At 32.7% G+C, this 18492-nt stretch overlaps 1 protein-coding gene across 1 annotated transcript; it reads left to right on the top strand.

The window, feature by feature from the left end:
• The first annotated feature begins 8909 nt into the window (after positions 1-8909).
• Positions 8910-18339, top strand: LOC101219417 (proteasome subunit alpha type-3). Its single transcript, XM_004144599.3, has 10 exons — positions 8910-9234; positions 9344-9383; positions 9498-9581; positions 9860-9933; positions 10365-10451; positions 10536-10620; positions 10763-10809; positions 12663-12728; positions 12839-12929; positions 17949-18339. Exons 1-10 carry the CDS (start codon positions 9131-9133, stop codon positions 18018-18020), a joined length of 750 nt encoding a protein of 249 aa, XP_004144647.1. The 5' UTR covers positions 8910-9130; the 3' UTR covers positions 18021-18339.
• Positions 18340-18492: the final 153 nt, after the last annotated feature.

The raw sequence follows: 18492 nt of genomic DNA, 5'->3' as shown, positions 1-18492 counted from the left end.
TGAAATTATTGGAGAATAAGTCCTCATATAATTAATTAGTTAGTTGAATTGAATATAAGTTTTACCCATTTTATTTCTTTTAGAGTATTCAGTTTTTTTATCATTTTATTTGAGTTGGATAAAATTCAGATTCCAATAGTTGAATTAGATTTAATAATAATAATAAAAAAAAAACTCTCTTTTGACCTAATTGAAATGCCAACCCACACACTTATAACACCTCTACCATATTGACAACAAAGTCACACATGGAAAATTTTAGATAAAAAGCTACACTATTTAGATAAAGAGATTAAGTAAATAGGGTTCGACCTTCGGTGAGTTCTAAGAAGACAATAACCTACATATGGTGGATGAATCCACTGCTTCACGGCTAGAGCATGATTAATAGTTTAGTGGACCTTGGTCTGATACCTGTTTTGCACTTTAGTGGAGCTAAGTGTCATAGTAGGAAAACTTACAAAACAAAAGTACGTTAACAAAATGGCTGAGTCTCAAATCTCATTATTTTTAAAATGTTTCACGGCTATGCTTGGATGTGCAAACAGATGTAAAGTGCTATGTCGTCCCCAAGATAAAACAACCTCTAATTCGTCGGTAGAAACTGCACTAGAATCAACCAGTATGCCAACACTAGCTAGATTCTTAGTTGCTCGAGAAACAAAATTAGAGGTGGAAGATAAGAGGATATCATGAATGTGTATTTCGTTTTGATATATTGAAATGAGAAGGAGGTGTACCATATACATAGAGGAGCAAAAAATGTAACGGTTCAACGTGATAAATGGTATAACAGTCGAAACGGTCATCACGACTGAAACGATTTGGTAACGGTTGAAACATTTGTAATGGCCAAAAAATTTTCATCAACAATTCCCCACTTGAAATTTTTTTACTAGCTAATCCCCTGCTTGAGAATTTTTTTAAAAAACACTTTCATCAAGCAGTATCTATCCATGTAATACTATGTTTAAGCAAACGTGTTTTACAACTTGAACCTTTATGTTGTGACAATGATTTAGATATTGTAAAGTAACTCTTGGTTTTGAACTTTACCTCTAACAATATTGCACACACAGTAGTATTCAAGTGAAGTTCTAAATGGTCGTGCTTTAAAGGCCTTACACGAATATCCTAGTTTAGTGGATGCTCTAGAGAATTTGCCTAGAATTCCTTAGGAAGCAGCCCTCACTTCCACATCCAAAAAGGTGAATCTATCAAGAGTACTCCTATAGCTAGGCACCCTACTTGACATCAAGTATAGAATTCATTAAGAACTAAGTTCAGTGCCTTTTCATTCGCTTTAGGATGCATGCTAATCATTGTATCATAAGAATAGAACTCCTAGGTGTTTTAGCATGATTCTCTTCATATCACTTGTGATAAGTTATTGCCCATTGAACTTGTTTCTTATGATCTCGAGTCTTTCAAGTTAGGTTTACCTCACAAGTGATTCAGTTTTCTATAGGCTTGAGTCACATTCTTTCTAAGGTTTTGTAAACCTTTTATCGAGTTAATTCTTTCATCAAAGGATCAACCAAGTTATCACTAGTCCATACATGATCCACTATTATTGCACCAGTCGTGAGAAACATAACTCGTATTGTGTTTACGACGTATTTGTCGTCTCTTGCCATTGTAATAATGATTCTAAACCTTTGCGATAGTTGCAGTACTATTGTACCCCAAATTTTTGGATGTTTGAAATTTACTAAGGATAAGAGAATGGAATTTATGGGAAAAGAAGGTAAAAATATTCATAATTTTAATTTTAGGTTTGAGTTTAAGAAAAAGAGAAAAGTTGGAAAATTTTGGCTAAATGTCCAAAATAAGTGATTTTGTCTTTATAAGTTAGCATGGGCGACAAGGAAGGCCAAAAGAACCTCTAAGTGAGTGTCTTGGGCGACAAAGAAGGGTTTGAGAATGTAAACCCCAAATCTTATTGAACTTGGATCTTCTCAAAGAGCTTGAAAGGATTAGTTTTAAGTGAGGTTAAAGTAAGGAAGTAAGCTTGAGAAGTGTTTTGGTAAGTATGTCTTGTTGGGTGAAAATTAAGGAAGGCCAAGTCGTTGTAGTTTAAGAGTTTGAGAGGTTAGTTTAGAGAAGAATGGAAAATTTGGCTAAGTATGAAACCTAGGCTAAAAGGGTCGAAATGCCCTTAAAGATAGCAAGAGCTTTAAGACACTTGATAGGTCAACCATCCACACCACTCTCTCGCAACCAGCACAGATAGAAGATCCAACAGAATCACAAATGATCTAACCGACACCCTTGATCTGCACATGATCACATTAGGAGGCACTTGAGCTTTGCTTTAGGCTTTAAAGAGATCGTCTTCAATTATTTCTTCTAAGGAGATATTGTCAAATTTGTTTCATTTAGTTGAGCATTTTCTTATTTTCTTTTCTCAAAACGAGAATACCCAACTAAAAGAAAGTCAAAGAAAAACCATGACACCAAATAAAAATAAGAAACAAAATAATTTACACGTAGAACTTCAAAATCGGAGAAAAACCTATGACGCTAAATTGTATGCAAAGAAGTTTCATTTGTTTAACCTTTGATTAAAGTGGTAAAAGTCTCTCTGTAAAGATGATAGAAAAAGTTTCCATTGATAAAACCCTACCCAATCCATAATAAACCGTACTCATCTCTCCACAAAGTCCATTAAATTAACTAATCATACCGTGATATATGATTATAGTAGCTACTAGGATAGCTAGCAACACGAGCATGCATATAGATCAATAAAGGTATATGTTTCCGTACCCCACTAGACTAAACAAAGCATATATATGACACACTAATAATCAACTATTCTCATCTTTGCAATCGTTCAACAAAAAACAATATAATGCATATACATGTATACTTAATGATTACGTATGAATATTTTAGAAATACAAACTAATGAAATCGCATTTTAATTCTTAAAGTGATTTTTATTTTTTGATTTTGGTTTTTGTTCTCATAAAGCAAGTTTTAAAAAATAGACTCTACTAACCATTTTGATTTTTGTTTTTGGTTTTTCAAAATGAACTTTATTTTCTTTCCTTTTCATATATCATGGTTTGTGTCAATCTTAAATAGACAAGTTGCATTCTTAGTTAAATTTAAAAACCAAAAACAAGTTTTTTAAAACTACTTCTTTTAATAAAAAAAACATAAGTAAAAGTAGATATTAAAGCAAAAAGATCTAGAGGTGGAAAATGTATTATAACCCTAATTCTTTTAAAAGAGGAGAAGCCAAAATAATTTCTAAACAAAACCTAATCATTTACATTTTTGTTTTTTTAGTATCTAAAATTAAGCTGATAAACAACGATAAACTTTTTTTCTAGAAAGAAAGTTAGCTTCTACACGATAAAAGAAAAAAAATGCACATCAATGTTGTGCTTATCGAATAGACGTTGATGCTTATGTGATATAATCCATCGAAATGAATTAGGGATACTTTTTTTCCATAATAATAATTTGGAGTGAGAATGTATTAAATGGTCAAATTTGAAAAACTTTTTAAATTTTAAGATTAAAATTGAAACAATAATATTTTAAATGTAAGGTTAAATTGGATGAAATTGAAAGTAAATTTGGGGTCAAATTTATTTTTTTAAATCTCTTAAAAAATAAGAAAAAAAGAAAGTAAAACACTCTAGTAAATGAGTGAGATAAAGGTTGTCATAATATCGTGCAATTATTATAATTTGTTGAGTTATTATAATAATAATTTGTCCGTAACGGTAACTATTTTAGTTTAGGTTCACATAACCTATGTTCGGTATGTAGAATATTTCAGTACGTTTTTCAGGAAGTTTATGTTTGGGTTTTAAATTATTTTGGTATGAATTTAAGATTTATGTTTATGGGTTGCAAATTTGTTTAACCTGAAGTAGTTAAGTATTTGATCTAGATTATTTTTCTTTTGTCGGAGAAACGTTTGAGTTTAAGGTTGAAGGTTGTTTTCAATCTTATTGTTTCCTGTGTCGTTATTATACACCTTAAATATCATGTTTTGTAAATAAAAATAAAAAGATTGTTCTCCTAAATGCATCGGGGTGTTTGGCCCATGACTTTGGAATTACGGGGTTTGACATTTGAAAACAAACCTATGTTTGTCTACTTATAATAAAGGGCTATCAAGAAGAATGACAAATTATGACTTTTATTTTGACAAAATAGCAAAAATAAATTTAAATTGTTAAAATAGCAAAACATAAAAATTAGAAAAATAAATAAATGAAACAATCCCTCAAATGCCCCTAATCAATATGTAAAATACAATTGTTCACATAAACCTCAAATACATTGTAATTGAAATAACATATATGCTACATAAAAATTTTCTCCCAAAAACATAAAGATTAGAAAAAAATTTATTAATGGGAAGCTCAAAATTTAAAATCTAGGAAAAAAATTTCGGCCACTTACTTTCTTCTTTCATTTGAAACCCTAGAGAAAGTTTGAAAACCATTTGAAACCATCAACTTATCAAATAATTCAAAAGGAGAGCATTGTTGATATTATAATAAAGATAAAATCATGAAATTATACCATAAAATTCAAAACTTGTATACATCGGTGAGTTCGTCCACTCAAATCGGTGAGTCCTTCAAGTTCTTCATACATTCAAGATTCATTTGAGCTCTTCTCCTTTCTTTTTTGCAAGGAAAAATTTATTTCTCTCATTGTGTTTGTCTCTAGTCGGTTGTCCCTCCCTCAATCTCCTTCTTTTCTTTTCTCTAATAAAACCTAAAATATGAAGATTCAAATAATTACAAAAATGCTATTGAAGCATAATTAAATTATAAATCTTAAATTCAAATTGTTATTAAAAATATATATTAAAATTCAAATTCAAATTGTTATTAAAAATATATCTTATGTCTAATTTAATAAATTATTAATAAATGGTTTAAAATATAACAAATTTGAAAATATTGTATATAATAAAATATAACAAATTCAAATTTAAATGAGTGATTGTCAGATTGAGAAGTGGTTGAAATTTTTCCAATTTTTTAGGAAAAATATTATTAAACATAAGTTTTATGAATTAAATAAATAAATGTTAACTAATTTAATTTAAATATTAAAAATTCGAAAATTGGTTATGAATTATAAGCATATATTTAGGAAATATTGGAGAAATCTTGCCAATTCCAAAAGTAGTTCATATTTTTCAAAATTTGTTGGAGTTTGCAAATACAATGTGACTATATGGTATTTGGTCTCATTATTTGTATCATGCGAATACACTGTATCTGTAAAACATATATTATCCTACGTAAAAAGCTTTAAACACATATTATACTTCTTGATTCAGATATGCATAACAAGGATGATTGGAAATAAAACATCACAAACAAAATAAAACGTCTAATTAAAATAAATATGAATATTAACGTAATTAAAAAACAAAAGGTGAAAAAATAATTATTCGATACAAGAGACACAACAAATTAATTTTTTTAATAAAAAATCAACCAAAATAAGTGTATAATCACAATTAGCACGACTGTAGTGATGAAATATAATGACTCGTGAATGGTTGAAATTCTCATAACCATTTTTTATATTAACCATAGACACTATTTATTATCTAATAATTTTTTAAAAATAATTTGAAATATAAATCATGCGAAAATATTGAATCGATGATTGTCATTATTTAGGGATTAGATTTCATAATATTTGAATTCAAAATATTATGAAATCTAATGAATAAGGAACAATTAAAAATTTTTTAGCAATTTTTTTAGGGAATATTTATTAAACATTTTTTATAAATTAAATAAATGAATGTTAATTAATTTGATTGAAAGAGTAAAAATCGAAAAAAATATTGTGAATTATAGGCATATATTTAGGGAATATTAAGAAAATCTTGTCAATCCCGAAAATATCATAGTTAATATTTTCTCAAACTAATTGTAGTTTGCAAATACACTATATGTGACATTTGGCCTCATTAAGTAAAAGTTATGAAACGTACCTTAAAGGAATAATACTATCAATGATTTTATGGTGTGAATTAAATAGTGTGAAATAAATAGATATTATTAAAAATAATTTGTTAAACATTTGATTTGAAGGGTACAAATCCGACAATCTGTATAAATTGAATCCATGAATCTAGTCTATATTAGTTAAATGAGATCAATCCGAAACATAAATGTCTATTTAATATTATTGTAAAATTGAATGATATGCAAATACACTGTATGTGTTATGTTATATTATTTTACACTGCACAAATACACTATTCAAGTCTATGTATTACATTTTTTTTCTAATTCAATATAGGAAATTCATCGACCAACTTCAAACACCACCTCTAGTAATCATTGTCGCTCGACCACTAGGTGTCATTTCTGACAAATCCGATCGACGAACTTTCGACTACCACTCTTACAATTCCTGCAAACCTTGAAAAATTAATAAAAATGAATTTTTGGAAAACTTTTTTTTCTAAATCATTCCATATATGCTTTTGATTTAATCACAACAATATTTTTAAAAATACACATTTTTTCAATTTTTTTTTTCTTTTAGAGTTTTTTTATAACTATTATTCATAGATAATTTTTTAAATTACTCTTTTCTATTCTTTATTTAAAAATAATTTTTCCTTCATTTTAAGAATTTTTGTTTCTTTTGTTATATTTTTCCAAGGTGAAATTTGATGACCTATCTCTTGTGATGTCGAGTATAAATCAAATATTAATATATTAGTAATACAATGGAAAATGAATTATATATCACATATATATCATGATTTATTTTTAGTTTAATAACATTTTTCATTTTTTTCGTTAGTCATTGTAACTAGAAGACATAAAACTTATTTGAATTGACTAAGAAAAAATATTTTTTTTTATAAAAAGCTCATTTTTATTAGACCTCTCGATGTAAAAAGGCTAAATGTTAATTAGGTAATTATGTAATATTCTAGGTTAATTCCCTTTTTACCCCCAATTGTAATATAAATCTATAAATAAGAGTCTTCTCCTCTTGTATTAGAGATATTATTCATTCTAATAAATAAAATTCCTCAGTCTTCTTGGGTGTCTCTGTCCAAGAATTTGGACCTACATCAATTTGATATCAGAGCATCACCGATGAAGGGAGTTGTGACCGACAAGAACACCTCTTGTTTGTAGAGATTTAAAATTTTGAAAAAGAAAAATAAAATTTAAATGGAATAATAAATTAAAAAATTATATACAAATGAAAAAAAAGTAGAGTCATCCAACGGGAAGAAAAAAAAGAAATAACATTATTTTAATAAATAGTTTTGAAACAACTAGTAGTTTTCAAGAGACTATTAATATATTTTTTTCTAAACTAAGCCACATTTTAATTAAATTTTAAAAGTAAACTATAAGGAAGAAAATTAAGTCACATTTTAATTAAATTAAAAAAAATTAAACTATAAGGATGAAAATTAAGTTACATTTTAAATAAATTAAAAAAATTAAACAACAATGACTAAAACTAAATTAAATTTTAATTAAATGAAAAGAATTAAATAACACCGTGCAAACAAAGTTACAATTAATCAAATTAAAAAATTAAACTACAAATTTTAACTAAATTAAAAAATTAAAACTACCGTGGCAGAAATTTAGTCCCATTTTAATTGAATTAAAAAATGTATTTTTTAAAATTAAATTAAGAAATTAAAGGAGGGAGAGAAAAGAGAAGAGAAAAAAAAAAAGAAAAATGGAAAAAAATAGTTTGGTGGAGTCCAACAACCATTTTTTTAAAAAATAACGTGTTTTTAATAAGTAATTAAAAAAATAGAGTAGTTGGGAAAGTATTTTAAAAAATAGGTGACTGAAGTGGTGCGACTTCAACAAATCGAAATGGTGTCGTGGACTGGACTTACGATATCTGAGTGGAGTCGTGGACCCGGCCCACGTTTTCTGACTGGAGTCGTGTATCGGGTACACGACTCCCATACAGCTGGCACATTTTGCCGCGTAAGGTGGAAGTCGTGTACGGGGTACACGACTTCCGTACAGTCAGTCAACGGTCAACAGTCCAGTCAACCATAGGGTTTACGGGTGGATGTAGAGTTCAGGGGTGTGGCCGCGTGTCACACATGCAGGAAGTCGTGTACCCCTACACGACTTCGCCTATTTTTTCTTCCTCTCTTAATTTTTCCTCTTCCTCTTTTTTGTTCTGCCTTCATCTTTCCTTCCCTCTTCCTTCATCTTTCCCCTCTTCATCTCATATTTCTTACTTGTTTTTTCTCTCTTCACATTTCCTCTTTCTAACTCATTCTTCCTCCCAATTTCAAATTTCCTCTTCCTCTCTTCATCTTTCCTTTCTCCCTCTTCATCTTTTCTCTTCCTATTTCATTCTCCCTCCCAATTTCAAATTTTCTCTTCCTCTCTTCACCTTTCCTCTTCTATTTTGTTCATCCATTATATTTTGTTCTCTTCCTCTCTTCACATTATTTAAAAAAAAAAATCCGTCTTTCACAAATATTTTTACCATAAAAATAGTTAATCTTTTAAAATATAATAATTAAAAAAAATTTATTTAGGAAGTCGTGTACGCCGTACACGACTTCCGTCCACGTGGGTCAAACTCGTCCATACGTGGAATTTTGGAAGTCGTGTATCCCGTACACGACTTCCTTCAATTTCAAAAAAACACATATTTTTTAAAATAGTTTTGGAAACAATCTTATTCTTATAATTTCTTTCCCAACAACCCTATTTTTCAAAATATTTACACAAAACACACTATTTTAAAAAAAAATCCGTCCAACAAAGAAAAGATGAAAAAAATGATAGCGTATTAATAAGTAGTTTGCAAATGAACGTATTTTGGTAAATAGTTTTCTAAATAACATTATAATATCATTTTCCCTCTAGATTTGTGTAATTATTTTTTAAAACATAAAAAGCAAAACAAAAGGACTATAATGGTAATTTGATGAGCAAAAAAGAAAAGGCGAACGAAGCCAAAAGATTTTCTTGAGAAGAAAGAAATTGAAGAGTAGAGAAGTACAGAGCTTCTTCTTCTCCTTCTTCATAAGCTGCTGCTTTCTTCCTTCATTTCGTGTTCCACAAATTTCCAATCGAACCTCCTTCTTCGTTAGGACAAACAACCATCAACAATGAGTAGCATTGGCACAGGTTACGATCTTTCCGTCACCACATTCTCCCCCGATGGGCGCGTTTTCCAGATCGAGTACGCCGCTAAGGCCGTCGACAACAGCGGGTATTCCTATTCTTCTCTTCCTTTCATCCTAATTATTCTCTGGACGTACTTGTGTTAGAGATTTACAGTTTCCCTTTTCTCTGTACTGTTTTTCCAATTCCTTTTGCAGGACTGTTATTGGAATCAAATGCAAAGACGGAGTTGTTATGGTAATTTCTTTTTCGTCGTTTGAGTTCGTCTCGTCTATCGCTTGTGTATGGGACTAAAAGAGTGCGGTTGGGTGTCTCTTACGTGGGAATCTGATTTGGGTGTTTTTTATTCAGGGCGTGGAAAAGCTTATTACCTCTAAGATGATGCTTCCTGGTTCTAATAGAAGAATTCATGCTATTCATCGTCATTCTGGCATGGTATGCCCCTAATATTTTTTTTTATCACTGCTTGGATTCAAGTATCATGAAATAAGGGTTTTGATATTTTAGGCTTTTGTTCTATAATGGTCGTACACTAACTGATTGAGGGAATGTGCCTTGGCTAGGCAGAGACTTGGATATGAATTATGGAATGACAGAGTTAATTTCCTTTTGGATTTTCTCATATTCAAGTGTTTGTCGTTTAACAAACAGCATTGAATGCACTGTTAACATTTATAATTTTGTTCATTGATGTATTCGCTATTTGATGGCAGGCTGTGGCCGGGTTAGCAGCAGATGGAAGACAGATAGTGGCTCGAGCTAAGTCTGAAGCAAGCAACTACGAAAGGTTGCACCTTGATTATCCTCTATTTTAGACAGTGACCTAGTCTTAAGCACATCTCTCTCTTTGTTAGTGATGATATTTGTTACTCTGTAAGAGTACATATTGAAGATGAACGTTTGGTGATCATACTTGGATGAATTGAATTTGCTCTTATGTTGATTTCTGATTCCTGAGTTTGACTTGATAAATGTAGTGAAATATATGCTTGGAGTTATGAGGGATCAGCAGTGTTAGTATTTATGATGCTCTAGACACCAGTATGATTATAATAGTAAACCATTCGAAAACTATGAGATGATGATAGCATTGCTGAGCATGAGAAAGAAGTTATCAGTTCTTTTAATGCCCTTATCTGAGGTTATTTAAGCTGTATTGTTGGTTTTGCATTATCCTATTGAATGCTTATCTTGTTTTTTTACGGACTCTTTATGCAGTGTATATGGTGAACCAATCCCTGTTAAGGAACTAGCTGACCGTGTTGCTAGTTATGTGCATCTCTGCACACTTTACTGGTGGCTCAGGTTTGTTGTGATTTCAGTAAAACCTATACTATATATTTGAAATTGCTGCTTTCTCCTTAAATATAATTAAAATTAACATTGCAGACCTTTTGGATGTGGTGTAATTCTTGGAGGTTATGACAGAGATGGACCACAATTGTACATGGTTGAACCATCTGGTGTTTCGTACGTGAGTATACATATTGACATGTTGCAAACTTGAAAGTTTTAACATGAATGTCATTTTGTTCGCTACACTTGAAAACTACTTATGTACATCATCAATTGCTGCTCTATGAACTGACCTGTTTTCCTTTTTGGTATTTTTCTAGAGATACTATGGTGCTGCAATTGGGAAGGGTAGGCAAGCTGCGAAAACGTAAGATACAAAATTTACTTGTCATGATTCTTCTTGTGGGGTTTTGACTAGAGACCAATCCATTATTTCTTTCTAATTGAGCTGCTATAATTTAATTTGATGAGAATGAGTTTCCATTTACATGGATGCATGATTGCTACAACCCAGTACAAATCGTTATATAAGCTATAACCAATAAGACTTCAGATGGATTGTCCTGTGTGTTTATGTAGGATTGTAATTGTTCTATGGGCACTGTATTGTATAGTTGGAGTCCCTTCATTTAGATGGGCTTCCTTATTTTTGTTGGCTTGGTTTTTTTATGCTTTATTTTCTGTCATTTCTTTCTGAAGTTGTTTTCATCATAGAAAATCTATGTTTTTAGATGGGCTTCCTTATTTTTGTTGGCTTGGTTTTTTTATTCTTTATTTTCTGTTATTTCTTTCTGAAGTTGTTTTCATCATAGAAAATCTATGTTTATGTTGGAGTAGGAGATCCATGTCTAGCTTTTTATGGTTGGTATGTGAATCGTCACCATATTGGAAAAGTTGTTTGTTGTAAAAATCAAATTTAGTAGTACTTGGGAAAAGAGATTTGTATGAAGGATTTTAGGTTTTAGATCGTTCTTGCTACATTGTGAGTTTATTGACTAGTTTATGGTTGATATTCTTAAATCTTAAATAAAATGGAACTTAACCAGTATTGAAATTCCAGATGATGTGGTTATTGTATATGGCCTCTCTGACCTCAGTGATGCAAGAAACTGGAGGAAAATGGTCGATACTAGTTAATTTGTAGTAGAAAATCTCATGCAGTTTTCTTCAACGAACCTATCTCTTATTTTTTATGTTTACATCTTTGTCTCATTATTGATGGAGCATTTTTGTAGAACTTTTTCTTCATCATATAAATAATCTATGCCAAATAAGAAGGCTGCGGTATTTAAGAAGACGTATATGTTTAGCAGTCATGTCCAAAGCACACTCCACTCAAGATCATGTTTGGAATAACTTACTAGTGTTTTTAATACTCTTGCGTTCTTATTGAAGAAGTGTTATTAGAAAAAATCAAATGCGTAAAACAATTACTTGTGGAATTAGGCTTTTAAAAAGTCCTCTCAGATAGGTTTGGTGTCTGACCTTGAGAAGGCCAGACATACAATATAAAGTGTGAAATTAGTCGAGGTGCGTGTAAGCTAGCTTGGATACTCATAAATATTTAAAAAAATGCACATTAGGTGTGCACCTTTGTGAAGCCCTAAGGCCCCAAGTCCTGGGCCTTGGAGAGTTTTCCTTATTTTTTAAGAATAATATTAGACATTTTTCTTCTTTATTAAATAAATAAAATAAAGTTTACTAAAAGCCTAAATGCAAAATTCTATGTTTAGGGTTTTTCTTTTCTTCATTTTTTTTGTATTCCTATTTCAACTATGCTTTCCTTCTTTATGTTGTAGTACTTTTATATATATAGTACCCCACACAAAAATGTCCATGTTATTTATTTATTTTTATTTTCTGCCTTGCGCTTAGACCCTAGAAGACTATTGCAGTTTATTATGCATCAAGCTTTAAAACATAGTGTGGAGTGATTTAGCTTAAGTGCTCATGCTAAACCATAAAACATAGACATTGAAAAGAGAATTTGAAAAATGTAGAACAAAACACTTGGTTATTTATTCTGAAATATTTTTTACTAAGGTGCCTATAATTAAAGCAATTTTGTCAAAGAAGGGAAACTTCAAATACTCCTTTTCTTATAATTGCAGACCACCATTGAATATGTGCATATTTACCATCCCTACAGCATATTGTATGTTATCTCTTATTTATGAAAATTTAAGTAATATTCCTGATGTACAAGCAATACAATGACAGGGAAATTGAAAAGTTGAAGCTCTCTGAATTGACCTGTCGGCAAGGGGTTATTGAAGTAGCCAAGATGTGAGTAACTTTTGAGTTGTTGAGTTTTGCTGAAACAGTTGATCATGTAGTTTTTTGGAACAACTGTTTGATTGCAACCTAAACTTTGTTTTGCTCTTTTTGGTGAGCAGTATTTATGGAGTACATGATGAGGCAAAGGACAAGGACTTCGAGTTGGAAATGAGTTGGATCTGTGATGAATCAAACCACCAACATCAGAAGGTACTGTGAATGTTATAGAATGAATGAAATTGCATTCATTTTTTCAAAATTTTGTTACATGATATGTTGTGATATTTGTTATGTTTCCTTGAAGGGTATATAATATGTTTATATTAACTAGAGAGAAAAGTACGTTTTTCGAAATGTCTTTTATTTAAACTCTCTTATAAAAGTTAAAAACTGTTTAAAATAAACTTTAAAAGTTTCTCGAAACCTATTTTGGTAGTTTGCCAAATACTCCAATTTTTTTAAACACATTTTCCAGAATCAAGCACTTGAAAATTTAAATCAAAACACACTCTAAGTCAAGTCTCTGGACAATTTGTCGATCTTTTCTTTTGTTCTTATTTTCAACACCAGTATGGGGTAGCTTAATGAATGTTGGTGGTAAATAAATTTGATTGTGGAGAGCTGTATCCAAGTTCTGAACTGATTACCTCAAACTTCGTTTTTCCTTGGGATGATGGGGACTTCTGCAAGCTGTGTTGGGAATCTAGGGTTCATTAATTTTTTAGTGATGCATAATTCCTTTGAAAAGAATTAGGATGTTATAGCTGCAATACTATTTTATTGTCACATTACTATTCATTTCATTATTTTATTTAGTGGTTCTCACATTCTTTACATGCAAACGATGTGTAGTTCTGGGTTGCCTACTAGGGTAGTTTCATTATTTTATATTGAAAGTAGAGACAAAAAACACAGATTTACGTGGAAACCCGAGTACCGGGAGAAAAACTACGATATTTTTCTTCTTATTATTTTTTGATAAAAGTACAATTGTTACAAGAGGAGAATAAATAGAAAAAATATAGTGAGGAAAAAAAAGAAAAAAAATATTTAGGGCAAATCCCTTAATAGACTAAGCCTACTAATTCTAACACTCCCCCTCAAGTTGGGACGTAAATATCAATAAGGTCCAACTTGCTAGCACAAGTCAAAATTTGATCTAAGAAGCCCCTGGTGAGGACATCAACAACTTTTTGGCTCGAAGGGATATACAGAATGCATATGCTCTGATGGTTAAGTCTTTCTTTGATGAATTGTCGATCAATCTCAACATGGTTAGTTCTATCATGGTGAACTGATAGTGGCTTTATTATCACAAAAAAGCTTCATTGGTGTCTCACACTTCTGATGGAGATCAGATAGGACTTTCTTGAGCCAAATTTCCTCACATGTTTCTAAACTCATAGCTCGGTATTCGGCCTCAGCGCTGCTCTTGGTCACAACACCTTGCTTCTTACTCCTCCAAGTTACAAGATTTCTCCATACAAAGGTACTGTTGGAGGTAGACTTATTGTCAACAACAGATCTTGCCTAGTCTGAGTTAGTATAAGCCTCAATAGTTTTCATGTTCGTCTTTCTGAACATCAATCATTTACCAGGAGTCGTTTTTAAGTATCTTAGTATTTTGTTTACAGCCTTCATGTGTTCCTCATAGGAAGCTTGCATGAACTGACTCACAAAACTCACAACAAAGGAAACATCTGATTGAGTATGGGAAAAATAAATCAACTTACCCAAAAGGCGTTGAAATTGTTCTTTATCAACTGGAACTTTATCATCTGAATTTTCTAGTTTACAGTTGAATTCAGTGAGAGTATCAACAACGTGGTACCCCAACATACCTGTCTCGGTCAGCAAATCAAGAGTGTACTTCCTCTAAGATATGGAGATACCTTCTTTAGATCTGGCTACCTCCATTTGAAGGAAATATTTCAGATTTCAAACTCATCGCCCATCCTTTTCAATTGGATAATTTCAGCGTGGTCGTCCCCAAATATAACGATGTCATCAACATAAACAATAAATACCAATCTTCCTAGCCTTGGGGACTTTTGTAAACAAAGTATGGTTAGAGCGTCCCTTATTGTATCCTAGGGACTTGACAAAGGTAGTAAATCTATCAAACCATGCTCTAGGTGACTGTTTCAGACCATTCAAAGATTTTTGAAGTTTACACACCTGATGACCGAACTGAGCTTCAAACCCTGGGGAGGGCTCATGTAGACTTTCTCCTCTGGGTTTCCATTCAGGAATGCATTCTTAACATCTCGCTGATAAAGAGGTCAATCTTTGTTCACAACAACAGATAACGGGACTAACAGTATTTGGTTTGGCAACAGGAGAAAAAGTTTCTGAATAATTAACACCATAAGTTTGAGTAAACTCTTTTGCAACTTACCTCGCCTTGTGTCTGTCGAGGGTGCCATCTGCCTAGTATTTGAGTGTGGACACCCATTTGCATTTCACAATTATATGTCCCTTAGGTTAAGCGCAAATCTCCCAAGTCTTGTTCTTCTGATAAGCAAATAATTGGTATTGATTAGCTGAAGCATGACGAGTAACATTTAAGCCAAATTTTCAGCCTTTAATAACGAGTTGGAACTTCAAGAGTCACTTGGACACCCAAGGGTCATAATGAATCTAAAAATTCAGATTCATTCACATGTAACTCGTTATTAAAGATGTGAATGGATATGAATTTCTAGATTCATTATGACCCTTGGGTGTCCAAGTGACTCTCGATGTTCCAACTCGTCATTAAAGACTGAAAATTTAGCTTGAACGTTACTCGTTCTATGCTTCAACTAATCAATACCAATTATTTGCTTATCATCTTCTCAAGGGCCCTCATCTCTTCCATGACAACATTTTCACTTGGGATGAGATGGGTGGAGGGGATTCTTTGAGGCAATCTATCAGGGATGAGATGGATGGAGGGATGGGATTCTTTGAGGCAATCTATCAGGGATGAGATGGATGGAGGGATGGGATTCTTTGAGGCAATCTATCAGGGATGAGATGGGTGGAGGGATGGGATTCTTTGAGGCAATCTATCAGGGATGAGATGGGTGGAGGGATGGGATTCTTTGAGGCAATCTATCAAGGATGAGATGGGTGGAGGGATGGGATTCTTTGAGGCAATCTATCAAGGATGAGATGGGTGGAGGGATGGGATTCTTTGAGGCAATCTAACGGTGTCTGGAAGTGAAGGACACAGGAGGGCATGCTCTTGATGAAATGAGTGGCAGTGAGAATGACATCACTCTAGAGATAGGAAGGAAGAGAATTGGACAATATAAGGGAACGAGCAACTTCCAAAAGGTGACGATTTTTTTTTTCGGCAACCTCATTGTGTTGGGGGTGTAAGTCCAAGAAATTTGGTGAACAATAATTTTAGAGGATAAAAACTTGTTAAGAGAGTAGTTTCAAAACTTACGACCATTATCCCTTCGTAGGATTGCAATCTTTGTGAAGTCCCAGAATGAGGAGGTAGCTTCAGATTTGTCGGAGATCAGGAAAACCCAAGTAAGACGAGTATGGTCATCAATAAAGGTCACAAACCATCATTTTCTAGAGGAGGTAGTGACATTGGATGGTCCTCAAACATCACCATGGACAAGAGTAAAAAGACGGGTTGGCTTAGAGGATTGCGAGGAAAATGAAACTCGATGTTGTTTAGCTTGTATGCACACAACACATCACAAGATAAGGAAGAAACATCAACTTTATTATAAGAGAGATGAAGAAATGGGTCTTTCATATATTTAAAACTATGGCCTAAACATAAATGCCACAACATAAGATCTTTTTCAGAAATAGTAAAGTAGGAAGCTAAAAGACGCGACCTATAAATGTTATTAAAGGAGGCATCATCATCAAGCAAGTAAAGACCTCTATTGTGCCGAGCAGTGCCAATCATCCTCCCTGAGATCAAGTCCTAAAAAGAAACAGAATCAGGTAAGAATGTTGCTTTGCAGTTTAATTCATGAGTAATCTTGATAATTGGCAGAAGATTATGTGAAATTTGTGGCACATGCAACACATTGTGTAATGCAAACCCGTTAGAAAGAGAAATCTGCCTTTTCCCGGCAATGGGAGCCAATGAGTCATCAACAATTCTTATCTTCTCATTCCCAACAAACGGAATGTAGGACACAAAGTGTTCAGAGGAATCGGTTAACTGATATGTGGCACAAGAGTCTAGGATCCAAGGATTCTTACCATAAATACTAAAGAGACTAGAGGACTGAGGTATACCCGACTGGACAAAAGCTCCAAATGTGGTTGGACTAGCATTCACACTCACATGGGAAGAGGATAAAGTAGAAAATGAGGTTGCCGGATTCTTAGAATACATTCGTACAGGGATGTTGGATGTCGTCTCTAGAGTAGCCTCAATTGTTGTAATTTGTTGTCGAAGTTCTTTAAGTTGCTATTGAGATATTCTCGAAGAAGAGGAAGCTTGCACGTTGGGGTTGGAATGTGTCGAAGATTCACCAACCTCAAATATTGAGTGAATTTGAGGGTTCCTAACATTGGAATGATAACTAAGGCCGGTAGGTGGCAAGCCATACAAATTTGACTGTAGAAGCGGTAGTGGCCAGTCGAAATTAGGTGGCAGTATATGAATTGGCACGTAGGGGACACTACAGGTTGTGGATGAAGACAAGGGTGGCACTGTTAGGTCGGTCGGCAGCTCTAAACAGGATGGGCCGGCGCATGGCTGATTTTTGGTGGGGTGGACGACGAGAAAATCTGCTGAATTATGCTTTCTGACGTTTTTGGAAGGCGGCGGAACCATTTGTACATGGCAGTGATGATTTGAGCATCAACAACGGTTGCGCTAAAACTGGTGGTTGTCTCCTCTGTTTGATTTCCATCACTAGTTATATTGTTTAGGGTTTGTTCAATGTCTCAGCTCTGATACCATATTGAAAGTGGGACACGATATTTTTCTTATTGTTTTCTGATTTGTACAATAGGTACTTGGGGAGAATAAATAGAAAAAAATACAGAGGTAAAAAAAGGAAAAGAATATTTAGGACAAATCCCCCATGTGCTGTAGCCCACTAATTCTAACATTTGATTTAGTGGTTGTCACATTCTTTATGCAGTAGTAGCATCAACCATCTCTACATCCATTTTTCCTGACATTCTTCCGAGTTTAATTTAGGGAATTTGGTTGCCTGCTAGAGTAGTCTTTAACCACATGCTTTTAACCAATTTCAGGTCCCGGAGGATCTCCTAGAGGAAGCAAAGGCAGCTGCTAAAGCTGCCCTGGAAGAAATGGATGCTGATTAAGGAAATTTGTAGGTGTTCTTATTGTGTTGCAATTGCTTAATTTAGTTTCCAAGTGTTTGATTTGAGCATCCTGTAAGAATTTTTCAAGGATTCAGGAAGTGGATAAACTCAATGTGATTTTCATACTGCTTTGTTATGTTGTACTGTTCTTAATCAAATTGAGATTTTTCTCTCCTGAAGACAGTTTGAAGATCTCACATCCTATGACCAGCTCCTCCCTTGAAAATTTAATACAATCAAGAGTCGTGGATTTGCTCATGGATTTATGTTTATAAACTGAATCTGGGGTTAAATTTTTAATTTGAACTTATATTAGAAATCCGAGTTTGTTGTTGTTTACTTCAGCTACATAAATTCAAGCTCTCAAATACCTATTGCAATTCTTGCCTTTAAAAATTATCATGCTGCAAAATGGACTTTTTTTTTTCTCTTGGAAAATTGAAAAATCACTCGATCATTTTCATAAGTACCC

The sequence above is a fragment of the Cucumis sativus genome, chromosome 4 (genome assembly GCF_000004075.3).
Source record: "Cucumis sativus cultivar 9930 chromosome 4, Cucumber_9930_V3, whole genome shotgun sequence".
NCBI lineage: Eukaryota > Viridiplantae > Streptophyta > Magnoliopsida > Cucurbitales > Cucurbitaceae > Cucumis > Cucumis sativus.
The sequence above is the reverse complement of the archived record's forward strand: the minus strand, read 5'-3'. Positions and strand labels throughout refer to the sequence as shown.

What these genes read in the sequence shown, in the direction of transcription:
- LOC101219417 (XM_004144599.3), top strand. Translation starts at nt 9,131, where the DNA reads ATGAGTAGCATTGGCACAGGTTACGATCTTTCCGTCACCACATTCTCC. An exon ending in GCAAAGACGGAGTTGTTATG is followed by an intron (nt 9,384 to 9,497) that starts GTAATTTCTTTT and finishes TTTTTTATTCAG; the next exon opens with GGCGTGGAAAAGCTTATTAC. An exon ending in GGTAGGCAAGCTGCGAAAAC is followed by an intron (nt 10,810 to 12,662) that starts GTAAGATACAAA and finishes ATACAATGACAG; the next exon opens with GGAAATTGAAAAGTTGAAGC.